Raw genomic sequence first — 17,432 nt, 5'->3', positions numbered from 1 at the left:
GCCATTTGAAAATCTACAGAAATATCTTTCAACCATAAACTAGAATTGCCCATGGTGTTCTGAGAATGAAGAGGGAATGAACACTTAACACCTGGAGATAGTCCTACCCTGGCAGCATCCTCCTCTTTGCTCAAGCTGCTTCTTCAGTGTTCATGGAACACAACTCAATATGGACAATCTTAGTATAGAATCTTAGTAAGTGTCTTCAAGGTTAGGACCAAGACTAAGAACACTGAAGTAAGTCTATTCAAGGTTAAAACCTAAAAACATGGTATGGGGGCCTGGTATCTTTCCTGACTTCGTATAAATGAAATTGTTAGGCCCTGGGCTATGAACATTATATTTCAGAGGCTATTGCTTTAAAGGGTTAGAAGTAAGGGAAAGGTTTCAATCAGGAAATGATGGGGTGATGAAGCCAGGTATGTATTTAGAAGGAATAGCTGGAAGCCATTTCCAATAGCAGAAGTGGGGATCCCAGACTACATATGAGGCTTGATTGAATGAAAGTTCTCACAGAAGCCTAACTCTGTGAGAAGAAAACTATAAAGCTTCGGTTGGAAATAAAGCAAGCACTGATGTACAGGTTAACCAACTACCCTGAGTTCATTTATAATTGGGTTCAAAAACTGTTGCTGTCATTTCTTGAGACAATGGTTACAAAATAAGTTCTGAGAGAAGGTTAATAAGAGCTTTGAAAAGTATTGTTCAAATCTAAAGATTTTCTGACAAGAACAGAATCCTCCCCGTTATTGGGGAATACAGAAAGTTTCATGGAAGAAGGACCATTTGACTAAGAGAGAAACAATGGAGTAAACAGCTCTGATTCTGCCCAGTGATGGTCATCTTGGCCTAATGAGTTTGTCTCTCCATTCACCTGTCAACAGGTTTGTGAGATCCAGAACAAAGCATGATGTTGACATGCGAATTGGAATCCATTCAGGCTCTGTGCTGTGTGGTGTGTTGGGCCTGAGAAAATGGCAGTTTGATGTCTGGTCTTGGGATGTGGACATCGCAAACAAACTTGAATCTGGAGGAATCCCTGGGTAAGCAAAGAAAAGCCCTTTCTCGCCTAACTCTTTCATTGTCTGACTTTGTGATACAAGGTTTTCTCTGCACAGAGTTCAAGGACAGACTCCCTGGAAGAAACTGTCCAGGAAGAGGTCAGATGGTAAGGTACCATGCAGTACTGGCCTAGAAACTAAGGAAATACCCCATAGATGTCAGAAGCAATGAAGCAATAAGGCTGATGAGGTGTTTATGTCTCCATCCTGCTAAGCACGGGTTCTTCGACTTGGCTGCATACTAGAATTACAGTATTATAAAATGCTCATGACCAGATCTCACATTGGTTCATTAAAAGTGAAATCTGTCTGGGATCAATTTTAAGTTTTTAAATCAATCCTAATAGAATAGGTTAATTCCTATTGGCCACCAGTATATACATGACTGCGGACTCTGTTCCAAAAATTCAGTGCTTTCTTTGAGAAATCCTCTGCATTTCAACTGTGGTTGGCAGGATTAGTTGGTACTAAACTTCAGATTGTGGTGGTCCACTGGAAATAGTACTAAAGTAGCACGCAGAGCTCTGGTTTTCACCCTCAGAATTTCAAAATCTGTGTGTCTGGGGTGAGACCTAAGCAGTACTCCTCTCTAACAAGTGTCTTGGTAACAGCGATGTAGCTACTCTCCATAATATACAAAGAGACCTGTCCTTGAGCTTTTGTCAAGTGGGACAACACATGTAAAACTCTTCTTCCATGCTCAGGAGCCACTAGTTATGACTGTGGTTGTAGTAGTTTATTCTTATTCAGTTACAGATCTTAGAGAGATTCTGATAGAGTCCTGTCTCCACCTAACTCTGCTACCTGATAGGGCAGTATGTATTCATTGTCCCCGGGCAAGTCTTACTATCTTAAGTAGGAGGAAAGAAATGAAAATGACAGACATATGTGGGTAGGATGAAAGAAAAGAGAAAGAGAGAATAGATGAAGGAAGAATGAGAGATAAGGAGAAGAAAATGCTTTACCCAGGGCTATGGGAGACTCTAATCATATGAATAAAATCATGGAGACAAACAAACTTTTGGCTGCATAGATAATATTTAGATAAAATAAATATTACAAGATTATTAGATTGGATTTATTATCATAACTACCATGTTTATATCACAAGAAAATGTCAGGTTTACCTGACACACAACACATGAGCACATTCTCTGAGCACAGATTCAAGTTCTTAGAGGAAAACAAAGTCACTGGGCCAGCATCTCTGACAAATGTCTCACTTCAAAGCTCAGGCTAGCAGCAAAGACTTTCAAAAGGAAACATCAGAACCTTCTTCTCTATCAAAAGCATCCCAGTGTATACTGATCAGAACTTTGATAGAAGACTTGGTATTAAATAAAGGCTAAGATTCTGCTCTCTACTAAAAATGTAACACTGACTTTACATAAGCAAGTATCAGTCCCTCTGAACATAATGTAGCAATCAGATGAAATGCCAAGGGAAGTTGGTATTAATTATAGTTATTTTTAAAAGGAAATTTGCTAAGAGACTTTACAAAGTCCTCCTGGGAGGCATTTTGCTTGGGAGAAAAGGCTGTGTCTTCAAGTGCCTAAGTCTAAACTTGATCTTAGAAGGCAGCTCACGGGTCCTGCTTTCTGGAGATGAGTTTCTGTGCATTCAGGTTAAGATACCATGGAAATATTTTGGATTTATTTATCAGGGGTCTCAAGAGAACCTAAGCTACTTTCACACATTTGCTTGATTTTCTTGAACTTGAAATCAACATGTTTAGAAGATGTGGAGACTGTGCCCTAACTGGGCAGAAAGGCATCATCTGTAGTTTTGTTTGTTTCTGCAATCAACTGTTCTCCCCAGAGAGTGGGAATTTGGCAGAATGGGTTAGATGGTCAGAAAGGGGCAGTGGAGGTTATACTGAAAGTCCAATGTACTCTTACTTAAAAACCATGAAACTTAAAAATGAAAGAACTCTTCATTGTTTACCTGAATATATTGCTTATGGAGTCAAGAAACCCAAGTAGAGAATTACGTGTCCACTTTATCCATTCATTCCCTCAGAGGAGCACAGAGTTGGCTTAGCAAACTTTTAAGCTAACTCTGGCAGTAAAACACGTTTAGCAATCATGCAATCATGTGCTAAATTGAGAGAGATGGCAATTGTTTGAAAAGCTGAACACAGCATGGGGGCATAGGATGAAGGCGTGTCTGACAATGGCCTTTGAATCAGTGACAGAGGCCTCATTCAGAAGGCAGATTGTCCCCTGTGAGCCTGACTTAGGAGGCATGAAATATACCACAGTGAGATCACCGTGGCATTTTAAAGAACACTTCAAACAATTTAAAATATGTGTTGTTGCCGCTGTAGAGTGTTCTGTATGGTGTCTCGACTACTTTACACAAATCAACTCTTGTACATTCACAATGAGAGTATGAAGTGGGTCTATTACCTTTGCCATGTTGATGGGTGACAAATAAACTCAAAAAGGTTAAGTAATCTCCCCCAAAATCTTATAGCTAGAAAAGAAAAGAGTTAGAGCTGAAACCCAGCAATCCAGCAACAAAATCCTCTTTCATAACTTTGCTATTCTTCACAGACCACAGCACATCACAGTAAATGCCTAGCTCAGTTAAACAGTTATGAGAAAAGAAAATATTTTCTTCCATAATAAGGAATTAGAGAATGAGGCTTCCACAAATCGAGCTTGATCCTAATCAAGTCACACATTATTTCATTTGAAAAAAAAAAAAAAAAAAAAACAGAAACTTGCATTGTGAGCTACATGTGTGAGTTAGTTTGTGATTATCCCCTGACAGTTACCAACTTGCATGTCTCATATTTGCGCTCTGCTCCCTTCAATACATATTAGAGGAAGAATCACATCTTACAGTCATTTTCTAAAAGTGATGCTGTGTGTATCCCTGAAGACTTATAAGGGCCAAACGTCATTCATAGGATGATTCTAAACAAGTAGGAGAAACAAGGTACAGATATACAGAACATAGAATGATAGGGCAAGCAAGCTCTGAGAGAGTGAGAGAGCCATAGTCTAAGATAATTTAGCCATTCTTGGCATTCAGCAACATCCACACCACTTGTTTTTCCAGGATAGCTAACACCATTGAAATAAATCACTGGTTCATAGAGAGCGTTGACATTAGCAGGAAAAGCCAAAAGTGGCTTGTCACTCTGGTCATCATCAGGGCTGTTTGTGTGAGGCTACAGTAGTTTTGGATGAAGGACTTCTAGGTTTTTTTCATTTTTGTTTGTTTGTTGTTGTTGTTGTTGTTGTTGTTGTTGGAACAAATTCATCCAGAATGCGTTGTAGTAGTATTCTATGTACATCCATAATTGGGCAACATGAAGAATTATAATGACTCCTTCTCTACATACAGGAGAATTCACATTTCCAAAGCCACACTGGATTGCCTCAGTGGTGACTATAATGTGGAAGAGGGCCACGGTAAGGAGAGGAATGAATTCTTGAGGAAGCATAATATAGAGACCTATTTGATTAAGCAGCCCGAGGAGAGTTTGCTATCCTTGCCTGAAGATATAGTTAAGGAGTCGGTGAGCTGCTCGGACAGGAGAAACAGTGGGGCAACGTTCACAGAAGGATCCTGGAGCCCAGAACTGCCATTCGACAACATCGTGGGCAAACAGAATGTAAGTCCTTTCTTCCTTCCTCCAGTCAGCAACAAGTGCATGTTCGAGTGCATCTTCAAACAATAGCCTCAGAGGAAACCGATTCATCCTTAACCTTTTCTCTACTGAGTACCATAATTGAAAATGATCAAACAAATTTCCTCAGGACAAAATTAACCTATGTGTGCAATTTCAGGAAAGGGCAGAAATATCATGTTTCCGACACCCTTTTACTTTTTTGATGCTAAAAATAAATGCCCTGTGAAGCGGAATTATAACTATCCAAAAATAAATAAATTGCTCATGTAGGAAAAGTTAAATCCAAAGTCATTAAAAATGGTCAGGTATATAAAAATGGCCTGTAGACCTGAGTTTTCCTCTGATATTCAAAATCAGGAGGACCACCTTGATGGAGAAATGGAAAAGCAGCACTGAGTTTTGCTGGCGGTAAGGATGGGGTGTCTCTGGAGTAGCATGCAAATTCAAACCCACCCATGTGATTCTATTTTCCAAGGTATAGTTTTACTTCTTATATAAAGGAAATGGTTACAAAATCAGCACACTAGGAACAAATCACTAATAATCTAAATTGCATTTTAAAATTATTTATTCAGATATCACTATCATATTAATCTCAGTGAGATATTCTGCTCTTAGAGGCAATGCAGAGGTGAAGTGTAGCAAAGTCTAAACCTCAGGTGGATAGAGCAAGTCCAGTCACCCCAGAGCTCCCACCTAGAGCTTCAGCAAAGCATCTGTTCTTAGGAGTGTTCTCCCTTTATCCATCTAGACAGAGCACATGCAGTTAACAGTATGTTAAATGGTCTAACTGTATCACAGTTTTTAAAAGAAACAAGGGGGGAAACCCTGTGTCTAACAATTATGTTTCAGACTTGTTCCAGAGCAAAACAGATGTTGAGAATACTGTGGAGCACACAGACCAAACCAAGAATATTTGGGTTTTTATGAAAATATTAAGGAGTGGTTGTTGTTGTTGTTGTTGTTGCTTTGTTTTCTTTTGTCTCACCTTGTAGCCGTGGTTGACTTGGAACTTGCTGTAGTCCAGGCTGACCTAAAACTCAGAGACCTGCCTGTTTCTACCTCTTCAGTGCTGACAGCAAAGTTGATGCAGCACCACATCTCATGGTGAATGGCTTATTTTTATACCCATAGTCTTGATTGTGTCTCATTAGGTCATAGGTATGAGACATCTGTCAGCTGAAAGCCATTTAAAGTGGAACAGGTTAAACGCTGAAGGTCCTCAGTCTTTTCTCTGCATTTGAAGATGGATGGAGTACTCTAAAGCCAGGCTAATTTCAATTCCTTCCCAGTTCTGTGGAAAGGAACATGAGACAATGCACGTGTCAGATTCTACCAAGAAAAACTGCAGACTGAACCAATCCAGCATGCCTTAAAATATTTACTCTTAGGCTTCGACTACCCTCATATGAAATATGAAATAGTATTATGCCTACATATGCCATCAACAATTCCAATCCCTAATTTCCACCCCTAATTGGAGCACATATCACAATCTTCCATAATAAAGAAATGGTATATATACCTTTTGGAGTGCATGCATGGTCAACTGAAAGTGTCCCTTCTATTTCCTCTGCCTATTGCAATCTGGAGCCCAGATGCTGGTTTTATAGAGGAGGACATATCTGCATCCTAACCTTGACATGTCTCAGTAATTTCATGTTAAATTTCTTTTCTAGTTGTTTTGCTCTTATCTTTCCTTTTGGAAAACTACATTCAAACTGGTTGTGGGAATTGGAACAACTCTGTGTTGTTCTAATCTAAGTTGCACCTGCCCTTGCTACTAATAACTGCGAACCAACAAGGGAGAAACAGATATTCATAATTTAATTTCATGGTTGATTGACGTGGAAAAATTTTTATGAGAAATTGAAACACATTTTTTGCTAATTTCCTAAAGATGTTTGCTGATGGCATAAAATGGTTACTATAGAAGATGTCAAAAGAGTCCATGTAGATGTTGTGTTGTATATTTTTGCACAATGGCTGAGCTTTGAGTAAATGTAACTTAGCTGTCCCATCTTCTAAATGAATAATTTCAATTTATGTAGATGTCTTCATACTACAGAGTCAGGAAATATGTGCTGATCTCTGTGAATAATCATGTGTCACTAATGACATTTTGGAAATGATCGAGCTGATTAAAATGATCACAACCATTCAGAGTTTATGCTTATGCTTAACTCTAGAAATCAGTCAGCCATATGCTCAATTCAGAGACTTAATGTGTCCCTGGAAAAGATCAAGACTGGTCGGGCTGAGTCTACACTATGCCAAAATACTCAATCCATTACACAGAAGCCCAGACAATCTAGCGTTTGCATAATATAGATAATTCATACTTATGCTTTGTTGGGAATTTTCCAGCCAAATTGGCCAGATGTTTTGGCTTCTATTGATTTATAATGTGTGCTTAGGAATAGTTTGAATGGCGTTATATAGCTGTGCCAGATTCTGTGTTGTATATACAGCAGATGTTCCCATAGCTAAATCTGCACATATCCGTTCAATAAGCATTAGTTGAGAATCTATTGTAATGCCAACTATAGGAAGAAAAGGAGAAAGAAAGAATTAAAGAAAGAATATCTTAGAGATAAAGTCAGCCAGTGTTCTGTATGCTTCAAAATGCTGGGAATTACATCTGGTTTTCTTACCATTATTTGGACCAAATTAAGATGATATCTAATAAGTCATCTGACATGATTAGTTTGTTCAGTAGATAAAAAAGGTAAGCATAGGTAGTATAGGAAACGAAGCTGCAGAATAAGAAGAACAGACCTTAAGGAATACTATACCAAAGGCAAACAATAAGAATTCCTTTAAGGAGGCAACTAAAAGCCAAAGCCATCAGAAGCCATCTAGAGGGCACGATGTCATGGAAACTCAGAAAGTTCAGCATTTTCAAAGTGAGGAAACATCAACAATAACATGGAACATGCCTGTTGGAACTAGCCTGAAGAACATCACTGGCAAGAGACAGACTTGGTGAGGTGGTGAAGTCAGAAGCCTGATGGTCATAGTTGGTAGGTGAGCAGTTAAGGCTTCTGAGAACTCCGACTGTAGCCCTCCCCTCATTCTTGTTCCTTTAGTCATCCTCCATGGGCTTACAGGAACAAGTGAAATCTCTAAAGTGATCGCTGACTCTCTGGTGAGTTTCCTAGTCTGTGTGTGTCATTTTGATGTCAGGCATCTTTCCTGTTCTTATATGCCCAGCTACATGGGTTACAAGTGATGACTTGAGCCTGGCCAGGTACTGACACACAGGTTGGTCATAAGCATACCAAAGACAATGCTCCACAACCCTGAATCCAGACATATGCAAGTGTTCTGCCCAGGGTCCTGATGTCTGAGCTTCCTGACCCTGGCTCAGTCACCACTAGATTTTCCCACACCCTGGATTTCTAAGTATTGGAGAGTAAGAAAACTAAAAGACAAAGGAACTGCCGGAATTTAACATTATAGACGTAGAAGTTGGTGAACCAAAACAGACATGCTAAGTATTTGCTAGAAATGACACAAAATTGAGGACAAGTTTATAGGAATCTCAGAAGGAAAACAAACAACAACAACAAAACCAACAAAACCAACAAAGCCAAGTGTGAAATAATATTTTGGTTTTGTATTAAATGTTGCCTTTTGCTCTTCTGGTACACTCTCTGAAGTGTTTGACTAGGTTTGAGCTTCTGTCAACACTGGGAAATAACAGGTCATTAATCTAGATATGGGTAATCTAGTCATGAAAACACAGGCATGGCCCTGGTCTTCCATGAACTTAAATTTCAGGAAAGTGGGAGATGCAGAGATTTATCAAAAATTGGGGGCAGTATTGAAGAAGTGAGGCTGTGCGACTGAGGAATAAACATAATCTCTGCAGAAGGATTCTCAAAAATTCCTTCCTGAAGATTCCATCCAAGGGCTGAAAAGACCCTCAACACAAATTGCCAGGATCAGCATATTTTGTAGAAGAAATGGCACAAGATGTCTGAGGAAAGAAACACTCTAATGTGCTACAGAAAGACTTCGAGACTAGAGCATAGCTGGCTGAGGAAAATGAATCTGGGAGCAAACAGATCGGATGGAAGCTTAGTTTCTCAAGCTTCTGCAGTCTATGTTTTATTCCCAGGGGAGTCATATGAAGGTTTAAGTGGGGCAGTAGTGTGATCTGACTTAGACTTTAAGAGACTGCTTGAACTGCCTCCTGGGTAATTGATAGTAGCGGCTGAAGTGACCTTAACAGAAAAAAAATGTATCTTAAACTCAGGATTTGTAAAAAGATGGCAAGGGTGAATCTTTAACATCGCTGATACATTTTTGTGAGGAATATTAATAATTTTAATTGTACATTTATGGCAAGTAAAATGCCAGGAAATAGAGAGTTATGGTTTTAGAAGAAAGGCCCCTCTTTGGAGTCTGGAATCTGTCTCCCATTAATGTAAAATGGTCACTTTCATCCCATACATCCCTTTTACATGCAGGATGGTCCAAGATTCCATATATTAGTCTACTACTCCTCAAGGCCTTTTAAAACACTTAGAATTAAAAAGAATTATTGGTATCTCCAAGTATACACATTAGTCACTTCTACCCACGAGATTGACATTGTTATCTTGAAGTTAATGTATACGCATGGTGACTCTCAGTATAAATGGGATTTTTATAATCTATACAGCAGACAGAAAGAGGATGGATTCACTGTAGATTACAGGTAAAGAACCACGGTTACTAGCAGACTGCCCATTCTTTCCAGTGAGCTCACAATCACTACCTTTATTTACACGTAAGAAAAGCAGTTATGGCTCTGAGACCCCAATTAACTCTCTGAAGGATATGTACCAAATATATCAGAGTTGAAATTAGAACCAAGCTAGATCTAACCTCCCAAAACCATCCATTTTCCATCAGATGGCAGTACCTCCTCCTTAGTGTCCTAAGCTTATTGCTTATTCTGTTTCTAGTGTCTACTGTATTTCTTGAAGTTAGTCAACCCTAGACATTTGTGTGAATATGTGAGTGTGTGTGTGTGTGTGTGTGTGTGTGTGTGTGTGTGTGTGTGTGTATTCTGAAATACAAGGGTCTCTGGCTTTCACAGGCTATTTAGAATATTCTGCAATATCTCTAGGAATTGACTACACAAAAACGTTCTACCTTTTCTATGTAACTAGCTGATCATCACTTGAATATTTATCTAGTGGCAAAATATGCAAGGAACCATTCAATTTAGCTCCATTTGGACTAGTGGATATGGAGACCAGAAGAATAGGAAATGCTGAGAGAGGTGCTGGCTGGTGGGGCTGAAACAAGAACACCCCAAGGGTGCTGTGACGTCTGAAGGCCTCCATTGGCAGTGGTTTTATAGTCAGTCCTCTACCTCATTTGGAAGAAAAGGAAGGATTATCATCGAATTGCTACCCTGACTAAAATCCTAGTGTAGGTCTGTTCTGATTACCCAGCTCATGATAAATTATAGGCAACAAGTTTTGTGATCTTCAGAGACATTTCTGCAGTTTCCAAAGTGTGTTCATAGAAGGACCATTGAGGACAGGAGGGACAGAGGGAGGGAGGGAGGGAAGGAGGGAGGGAGGGAGGGAGGGAAGGAGGGAGGAAGGGAGGAAGATCTACAGGAAGAGGTAAACCAGGAATGAGAAAGAGTGATGGCAAGGAAGGAAAAAGCTAATCCATGCTCTTAGCCTGGCTTTCCACTGCCCCAAACCAAAGCACGGGATTCTCTTTCCTACACAGAAATTAACCTCAAATTGCTCCCACTGAAAACACCCAAAATGTTAGACACTGGTATTGAAAAATATGGTTTCTCGGGCTCTGCTATTTCTGTTCATCTTCCATCTCATTATGCAGAAAATTAGAAGCAAATTTTTCTCCATGGGTAATTTGTTTTTAATGATTTTACTATTAGATTGGGTTTTGGTATTCCCTGGATGAGATATCTTTTGGGTTGATGCTGAGAATATGGAACTTTGAGGAATCCCCTAGAGTTAATTTATACTCTTTCAGATACACAGCTTTTCCTGATGTTATAACCCCAGATTCCCTTGAGCTTGATTCTGAAGACAGCTGCTGAGTTCAGCCAAGGAGTCATTAGAGGATCTGGTTTTTCACTCTGTTTAGAAAGGCAAGCTGATTTGAAGCCTTTCATGGAGTACTTAGTAGATTAAACAGACAAGTGGATCCATTAACTTTGACTAATTACACGTCCCTTCCCTGAAGCTCTTTGGTAGATGTAAGTGGAAGAGATATAGTTAGATGTATTGATGTGGCATCTACAGAATTACATTAGACCTTTGTTTAAGTTGGCAAATAGACATCACACAGCCTGTGGTTACTTTACAGACAATACTGAAGGGAACTTTTTAACAAGGAAATCAACTTAACTCTTCTATCATCATGGATTGATTTATTATTTGCAAGCCACAAACTGTGGTCTGACTAACAGAAATCAAGTGGTCATAGGTGGAGTTTGTTTGTTTGGTTGGTTGGTTGGTTTTGTATGTTTGTTGTACAATAGTGGTGATCGAAACCATAGCCTACAACATGTTGGGCAAAAACTCGACCACTGAATTATATATCATCAGCTCCCACTACATTTTTAAATTTTGAGACAGGGTCACCACTAAGTTGGTCCAGTTGGCATTAAATCCACCCTGTACCCCAGACTTGCCTTGAAGTTGTGGTCTTCTTGCTTCGGTCTCTAAGGAGATGGGTTTGTAGACCTGTACCTCCAGGTCTCGACTGAGTGCAAAACTTTAAACATATGGAAATAGGTCTGATGAACAACAGCAAATACCTGAATTTTTCATGAACTGGATTTCTTAATTTGGGGGGAAAAGTGGAATTTATTTTATATTGATCCCAGAACCTACGTTTCCAATGCCTAGGGTAATAATGTCCGTGGTAAAATTTATTAAGCTATTCCCAACTGTTCCCAATCTTAGGTCAGAAGGGACAGCTTCCATTATCTTGACACATTGAAATTTATATCTATGAAGGATTTTTTCTCTCCTAACAAAATTGCACTGATTGCTAACAACCTTTTCTCCAGTTCTTCATTGGTATCCCAGTTGCTATTTCTTACCAAAATCACTGCTCTGCAACATTGAAGAAGTCTCTTTGCTCTGTGGTAATTTCAGCCAAGCAAAGATACTGGGTACTTTTGTTGGCATCCATGCTAAAATTTCTTCATTAAGCTACATCTAGTTGATTTCGGATGTAGGTTACATGGTAGTTATTCATATACATGATTATTTTGCGTTGACTTGACATTAATACAGAAGTTCAGTGACTTCTCCTGAGAAAATACTCAGGTTTTTGAAAGTCTCCCCTCCCCAATTCTCAAGGATTCCCATGCTTCTCCCATGAATTCCAGGTATTGAAGCATTAGATTCAACACTGTCTCTTTTTACTCTGTGATTGTAATATCACTTTAAATACCTTAAAGGATCTCTTTACATCATATATCTCATGTGTGGTAGCTTCCAACAAGGAGTGTACATATAGCTACAAGAACACTCTTTAAGAGATCACCTCATGAACAAAGCATCCTTGTGCACACACACACACACACACACACACACACACACACACACACAAAGATAAGGAATAAAATATAGAGAACTAGGCTTGATGGTATATTACATAATTGTATCTGAGCAAATCATTTTCATACCAATAATTGAAACACCAATCATGAGTCATTTATCAGTGACACAAAAGATAGTTCTAGTCTTGAAGGGGATTAAAGTTTAGATAACCTTTAAACTTCCCCCAAATTTCTATTAAGAAAACACATACATGTATAAACATGTACACACACACACACACACACACACACACACACACATCAACATAAATTTTCTCATAGCATTGATATTTCTAAGAAATGTCTAAATACTATCTATTTTGGGCAGAGGGCAGATTGATTTGGGTCCTTGTACATGTTCACTTTCTGAGTTGAAACTTTGCTCTGGACTCAAGATCATTTTGTGCATGGAATACTGGTCACCTCTCAAGCCACACAGCCTGGCATGTTGGCTCAATGATTTCAGTGCTGTGTTTACTTGGGTTCGTACCTTCCTGTGTCCACATAAACCATTATGTGTCAATTTCTTTCTCCTACTCACTAATTAATCAGGGGTCCCTTCCCTTCTCTAGGTCTTACCCTTTATTGCATTTATTCTACCCTAACCTAACAAAACGTCAGGATTGAATTTACATATCTCTTGAGTGTACTACCATGGACACACTGTTTTAAGGCTGACATTTCGATTGGCAATGTACTTCCCATTTAGGTGTCTTCAAATTTGCCATGTGTAAAGATATGTCCTGCATTGTTTCAAACAACCAGCAGAAGATTCACAGCTCCCTTGTTTCATTAAACATGGCCCAGATTGTAAAGACTCAAGTGCCATGTTTCCCCATCTGAGTGACACAATCCTGAATCTAAACAAGCTTTCTAGACAGGAGAGTGTCCGTGCAAGAAAACATTTGTCCATAACTATGATTACTGGGGTAATTGGACCAAGAATTGGTGACTGAGTCTCAGATGCTGGAGGCTTACTCTTTTAGGTTCACAGTATTCTGCTCTGAGACTCTTAGCAACATCTGGAATTGTGGCCATACCTGAAGGCTCAGCCTCACCTGACCACCTATGCATATCCCATCTCAAGAAAATAAAGAACAGTGTCTCTGTTCCCCAAGCTGTAAGCCAGAGTGTGCACTGAACAGCAAGGCTGAAGTACTGAGCACCAGATCAAACACATAAAGAAAGAGAGGAACTCAGTATTTAAATATTCCTGGGGTTAAACCCCAAATACAAAAAAAAAACTATTTTAATGATGGCACCTACTATAGTCACTAAAGATCAAGGGTGAAATCATAAGACTCAAATTAGTATGAAATTAGTAAATGTCTCCTGCATGATCAGCCAGCACTGTGAGTGCCTTGCTGCTTGTATCCTATTTCTTCATCTCAGAGAGCTTTTGAAATTGCAGGACATAAGGTACAAAAGCAAATTAAAGGGTGTTCACAGAACTTTTGGTCTTTATTACATTTACCATGCAGACAATATTTGGAAACTCTGAGTCCTCTCCTGGGGTCGGATTTAACAGTGGCCTTTATTGACTGGGCCCTGAACTGACATTATTTGCACTTCTGAACTTTGGAAAACAAGGCACAAATGATACTGGGATCCTCTGATAGACTTGTTAAAGTTTCTAGAGTGTTAATTCAGAAAACAGGTGGGACATTTGACCCTTGTTATTCCACTTCCGGGAGTACAAGCTCTAAGACTGCTATAAATTACTTCAAAGCTCTTCAGGGACCAGACGCTGAAGACTTCCTCCCACAGCAAAAACTCATTAGAGATCCCTTTAGTTTTATGTGGACTGCAGATTTATTGCAAAAAGTAACATGAAAAAGTAAACTAGATTCTTACCTGAAATAGTGCATGAAATAGATTGTTTGAATGTGACACTTCATTTTCTCTTCATGAAAACATGGAACGTTGTGCCATTGACTACTGAACCTTGATTGTAGGGACTGGTCCAAATTCCTATAGATTTTGTTACTATAAGAGAGCGGAAATGTTATATTTAGGTTTTGAAGACTTTATATGGGTATTTTCAGAAATATCACAGAATTGATGTTTATCTAAAGGCCACTTTGTGCCTTCTGGAAGAAAAAGTAACTTCAACGCATATTTAAAGAAATATATGCCCCTCACCTCTAGACTTGGAGAAAACATAATTCTGTCTTTTCTAAACATGACAATAGTCTCCATGAACTCTCAAATCCACAGTGTTGGAGCTATCCTAAGAAAGAGCTTTCTTAAAAGAATAAAAGATAATTATTTAAGATGGTGAATATTCAAATTAGCATGATTCACTCACCCCACCATATGAATATAACACCACTCTATGCCCTATGATATATAACAGCAGATTATAATTTAGTAAAAAATTAAAATTAATTTTTAAAAAGAACAGCTTCCTCTTATGATGATTGAATTTTATTCTTATGATGATTGTATTTTAACAAACAGTATAGTAAACAAATTTCATTACTGTATGTACGTCGGGCATTCTCATCCAGTCCAAGTATTATTCTTATGTCCTTGAGGAGCAAGAATGCTACATAAGAATCTGAAAGGCGATATCTTTCCCACAGTGCTAGCCATATGGGCAGCAGGCAAGTACAGTGGTGGATGCTCAAGGCCAGGCAAAGCTGTCCCAGAAGTGATGGGAGGGTGATCTAAAAGTCAATGAAAGGGGACTTTGATCCTCCTACTTCTCAGTGCAGACTCAAGTCTGAAACTGGAAATGAGCCATCTTTAAGAAATGCAGCCTGCTCAGTTAGGCGGGGAAGCCTAGGTTTGCTGAACCTGTCATCCTTCACAAATCCTTCTAAAGCAGCAGTGAGCTTCTTTAAGTCACAATTGCTTGTAGTTGGATACCAAAGCTACCACAGTTAGTCAAGAAAAGAAAGTTTTCGTGAAAAGAAAGTAAGTCTAGAAGAGAGAAGTTCCAGAGAAGATTCAAAGCTATCACTTTCTGATGACAGGGCTCTGATGCTCTAGCGTAGCACTGGAAGGTGTAATGGCGAAATCGCTTTCTGTATTCCCCAGTGCAAAGGAAACCTCATACTGAGATGCACCATGAGGATACCGTTAAAGGCTCTTGTTCTTGGCTGAATGTCACCTGTCTGGGCTGTGTCTTTTATTTTATGTTGATCTGATAATCAAGAACTAGAAATAAAGCTTATAAGATATTGTTTCTTAAATCTGGAATAAAGGATCTATTTATATGGGTAGGGGAAAATGGGAAATAACAGGACATTTGATAATAAGACCAGCAATGCTCTTCTGGAGAAGAGTAGGCAACCTTACATCCATCCAATCAGTTGTTCCTTAAATATGTGTTTATTTTTTTTTTTTTTTTTTTTTTTTTTTTTTTAATCTTTTTTTTTTTTTTTTATTAACTTGAGTATTTCTTATGTACATTTCGAGTGTTATTCCCTTTCGGTTTCCGGGCAAACATCCTTCCTCCCCCTTCCTTATGGGTGTTCCCTCCCCCCCTCCCCCATTGCCGCCCTCCCAATCACAGAAAGACATACATGGTATGCACTCACTGATAAGTGGCTATTAACCCAAATGCTTGAATTACCCTAGTTGCCTAGAACAAATGAAACTCAAGACGGATGATCAAAATGTGTTTATTTTTTTAAAAAAATGAACACATCAGGTGCTGGAAACATCGTCATAGATGAGGCACTGTGTCCGATTTCAAGGAGATCAGAGATTAATGAATAAGCACACATGGGTTCAAGAAATTAATTAAACTGCTAAGGACAATGTAGGCTCAAGATAGGCTCCGCAGAGGATACTTTGTCTGACTTCCTTTTGAAAGGAGAAGACAGAGAGATGCCCAGGAGCCAGGCGCTCTGGTGCTTGAGACAAAATGGACTGAGTAACTGTTGAAGAGATTAGGTTTTGTCAGGTGTCTCGACTCCAGTACAGGTCATAGTCCATTAGGATGGAGTCTGCAATCCATCAAAGAGTTTACATATGGCATGAACAGACTAGAAAAGCTGGAAACCAGGGAACACCTGGGAAAATTAAAGCAAATGGTGGCCATTCTCCTGAAGAAGGTAATCCAGCATTCTGGAGGGGGTCGTACGGATGAGGGCAAATAGGTCTTATTCAGAAACTGATCCAGTCAAGTAGAAGATGGGAATAAAACAAGTGAGGGACTCTGACCACTGTTTCCGGATTAGCATCCCATGGAACACATTGAAAAAATTCAAGTAGAAGTTTGGCTTAAAACTTTTGGACAGTGCAGAGGCAAAAGGTCTTGTCTGTAGATCTTATCCATGCCTTTGCCTCAGCCATATATATTGTGAAATCTCAGTAAGTGGATATAAGAATGCGTATGTTCAGAAAGCATGTGCTTTCTATAAAATGTAAGGCATTGTCACAGGTTAAAAGAAACAACAATGACAATTACAAATGCCAAGTTTCCTGTCTTAAGTGCAACTAGTAAAGGAGCCAACAGGAAGCAAACATTAAATTCACATTTCCTGCCTGACTGGTCCACAAAACTGCAGCATCATAGAGAACGCTGTCATGTTTGTGCTTCTTGGCACACATTGGGAAAGACTGAATGGGAAGGATTTAGTCATGAGGCTGAGTAAACTGACTGGCAGAATCTGTATGAGTGCCATGAAGGAAGGGTGTGCTTACATTTACTCCCCTCACTTTGAGCCTCCTTTATGCTTCTATCAATTCCCCTCCTCCCTACCAGCCTCTGGCCTGGATTTGGATTTAGAACTCTTGGTGTGTTGTGTGCCCTGTTTAGTTTAACCTGTGTTATCTGTGTAAGTGTAGGATTAGAATTGCTCATTGGACTCTGTTGGGGACACGAGTGGTTATTCTGAGGGCAGTGACTCCTCCTCTCCTGAATCAGTACAAAGAGTTCAGCAGAGGGCAATGGTGACCCCTTAACCCTTCTTCAGTCTATATCTGGTTGCTGATGCGTCCTGTACAGGTATCCCCAGCTGCTGCAAATTTAAGTTACAGAGGCTGTGACTATGGGGAAGAGAGTAATTTCAGAAACACCTGAAGAGAGTACAGATATCAACAAGAATAATTCTAGGAATAACAGCATCTGCTTTGCAATGAAAGTCTGACCTAAGAGTTTAGCCCAAGCAATAACAGACATTTC

The 17,432-nt window shown here is 39.3% G+C and overlaps 1 protein-coding gene across 3 annotated transcripts in view; it reads left to right on the top strand.

Moving 5' to 3' along the window:
• Positions 1-17,432, top strand: part of Adcy8 (adenylate cyclase 8) — a 212,190-nt gene that overhangs the window by 124,217 nt on the left and 70,541 nt on the right. For all 3 annotated transcript variants that reach the window (XM_032916091.1, XM_032916083.1, XM_032916099.1), the window contains exons 6-7: positions 885-1,043; positions 4,416-4,686. In XM_032916091.1, the coding sequence (XP_032771982.1) occupies positions 885-1,043; positions 4,416-4,686 (430 nt within the window). The remainder of the gene's footprint in view (positions 1-884; positions 1,044-4,415; positions 4,687-17,432) is intronic.

Source organism: Rattus rattus, chromosome 1 (assembly GCF_011064425.1).
Source record: "Rattus rattus isolate New Zealand chromosome 1, Rrattus_CSIRO_v1, whole genome shotgun sequence".
Classification (NCBI taxonomy): Eukaryota; Metazoa; Chordata; class Mammalia; order Rodentia; family Muridae; genus Rattus; species Rattus rattus.
The sequence above is the reverse complement of the archived record's forward strand: the minus strand, read 5'-3'. Positions and strand labels throughout refer to the sequence as shown.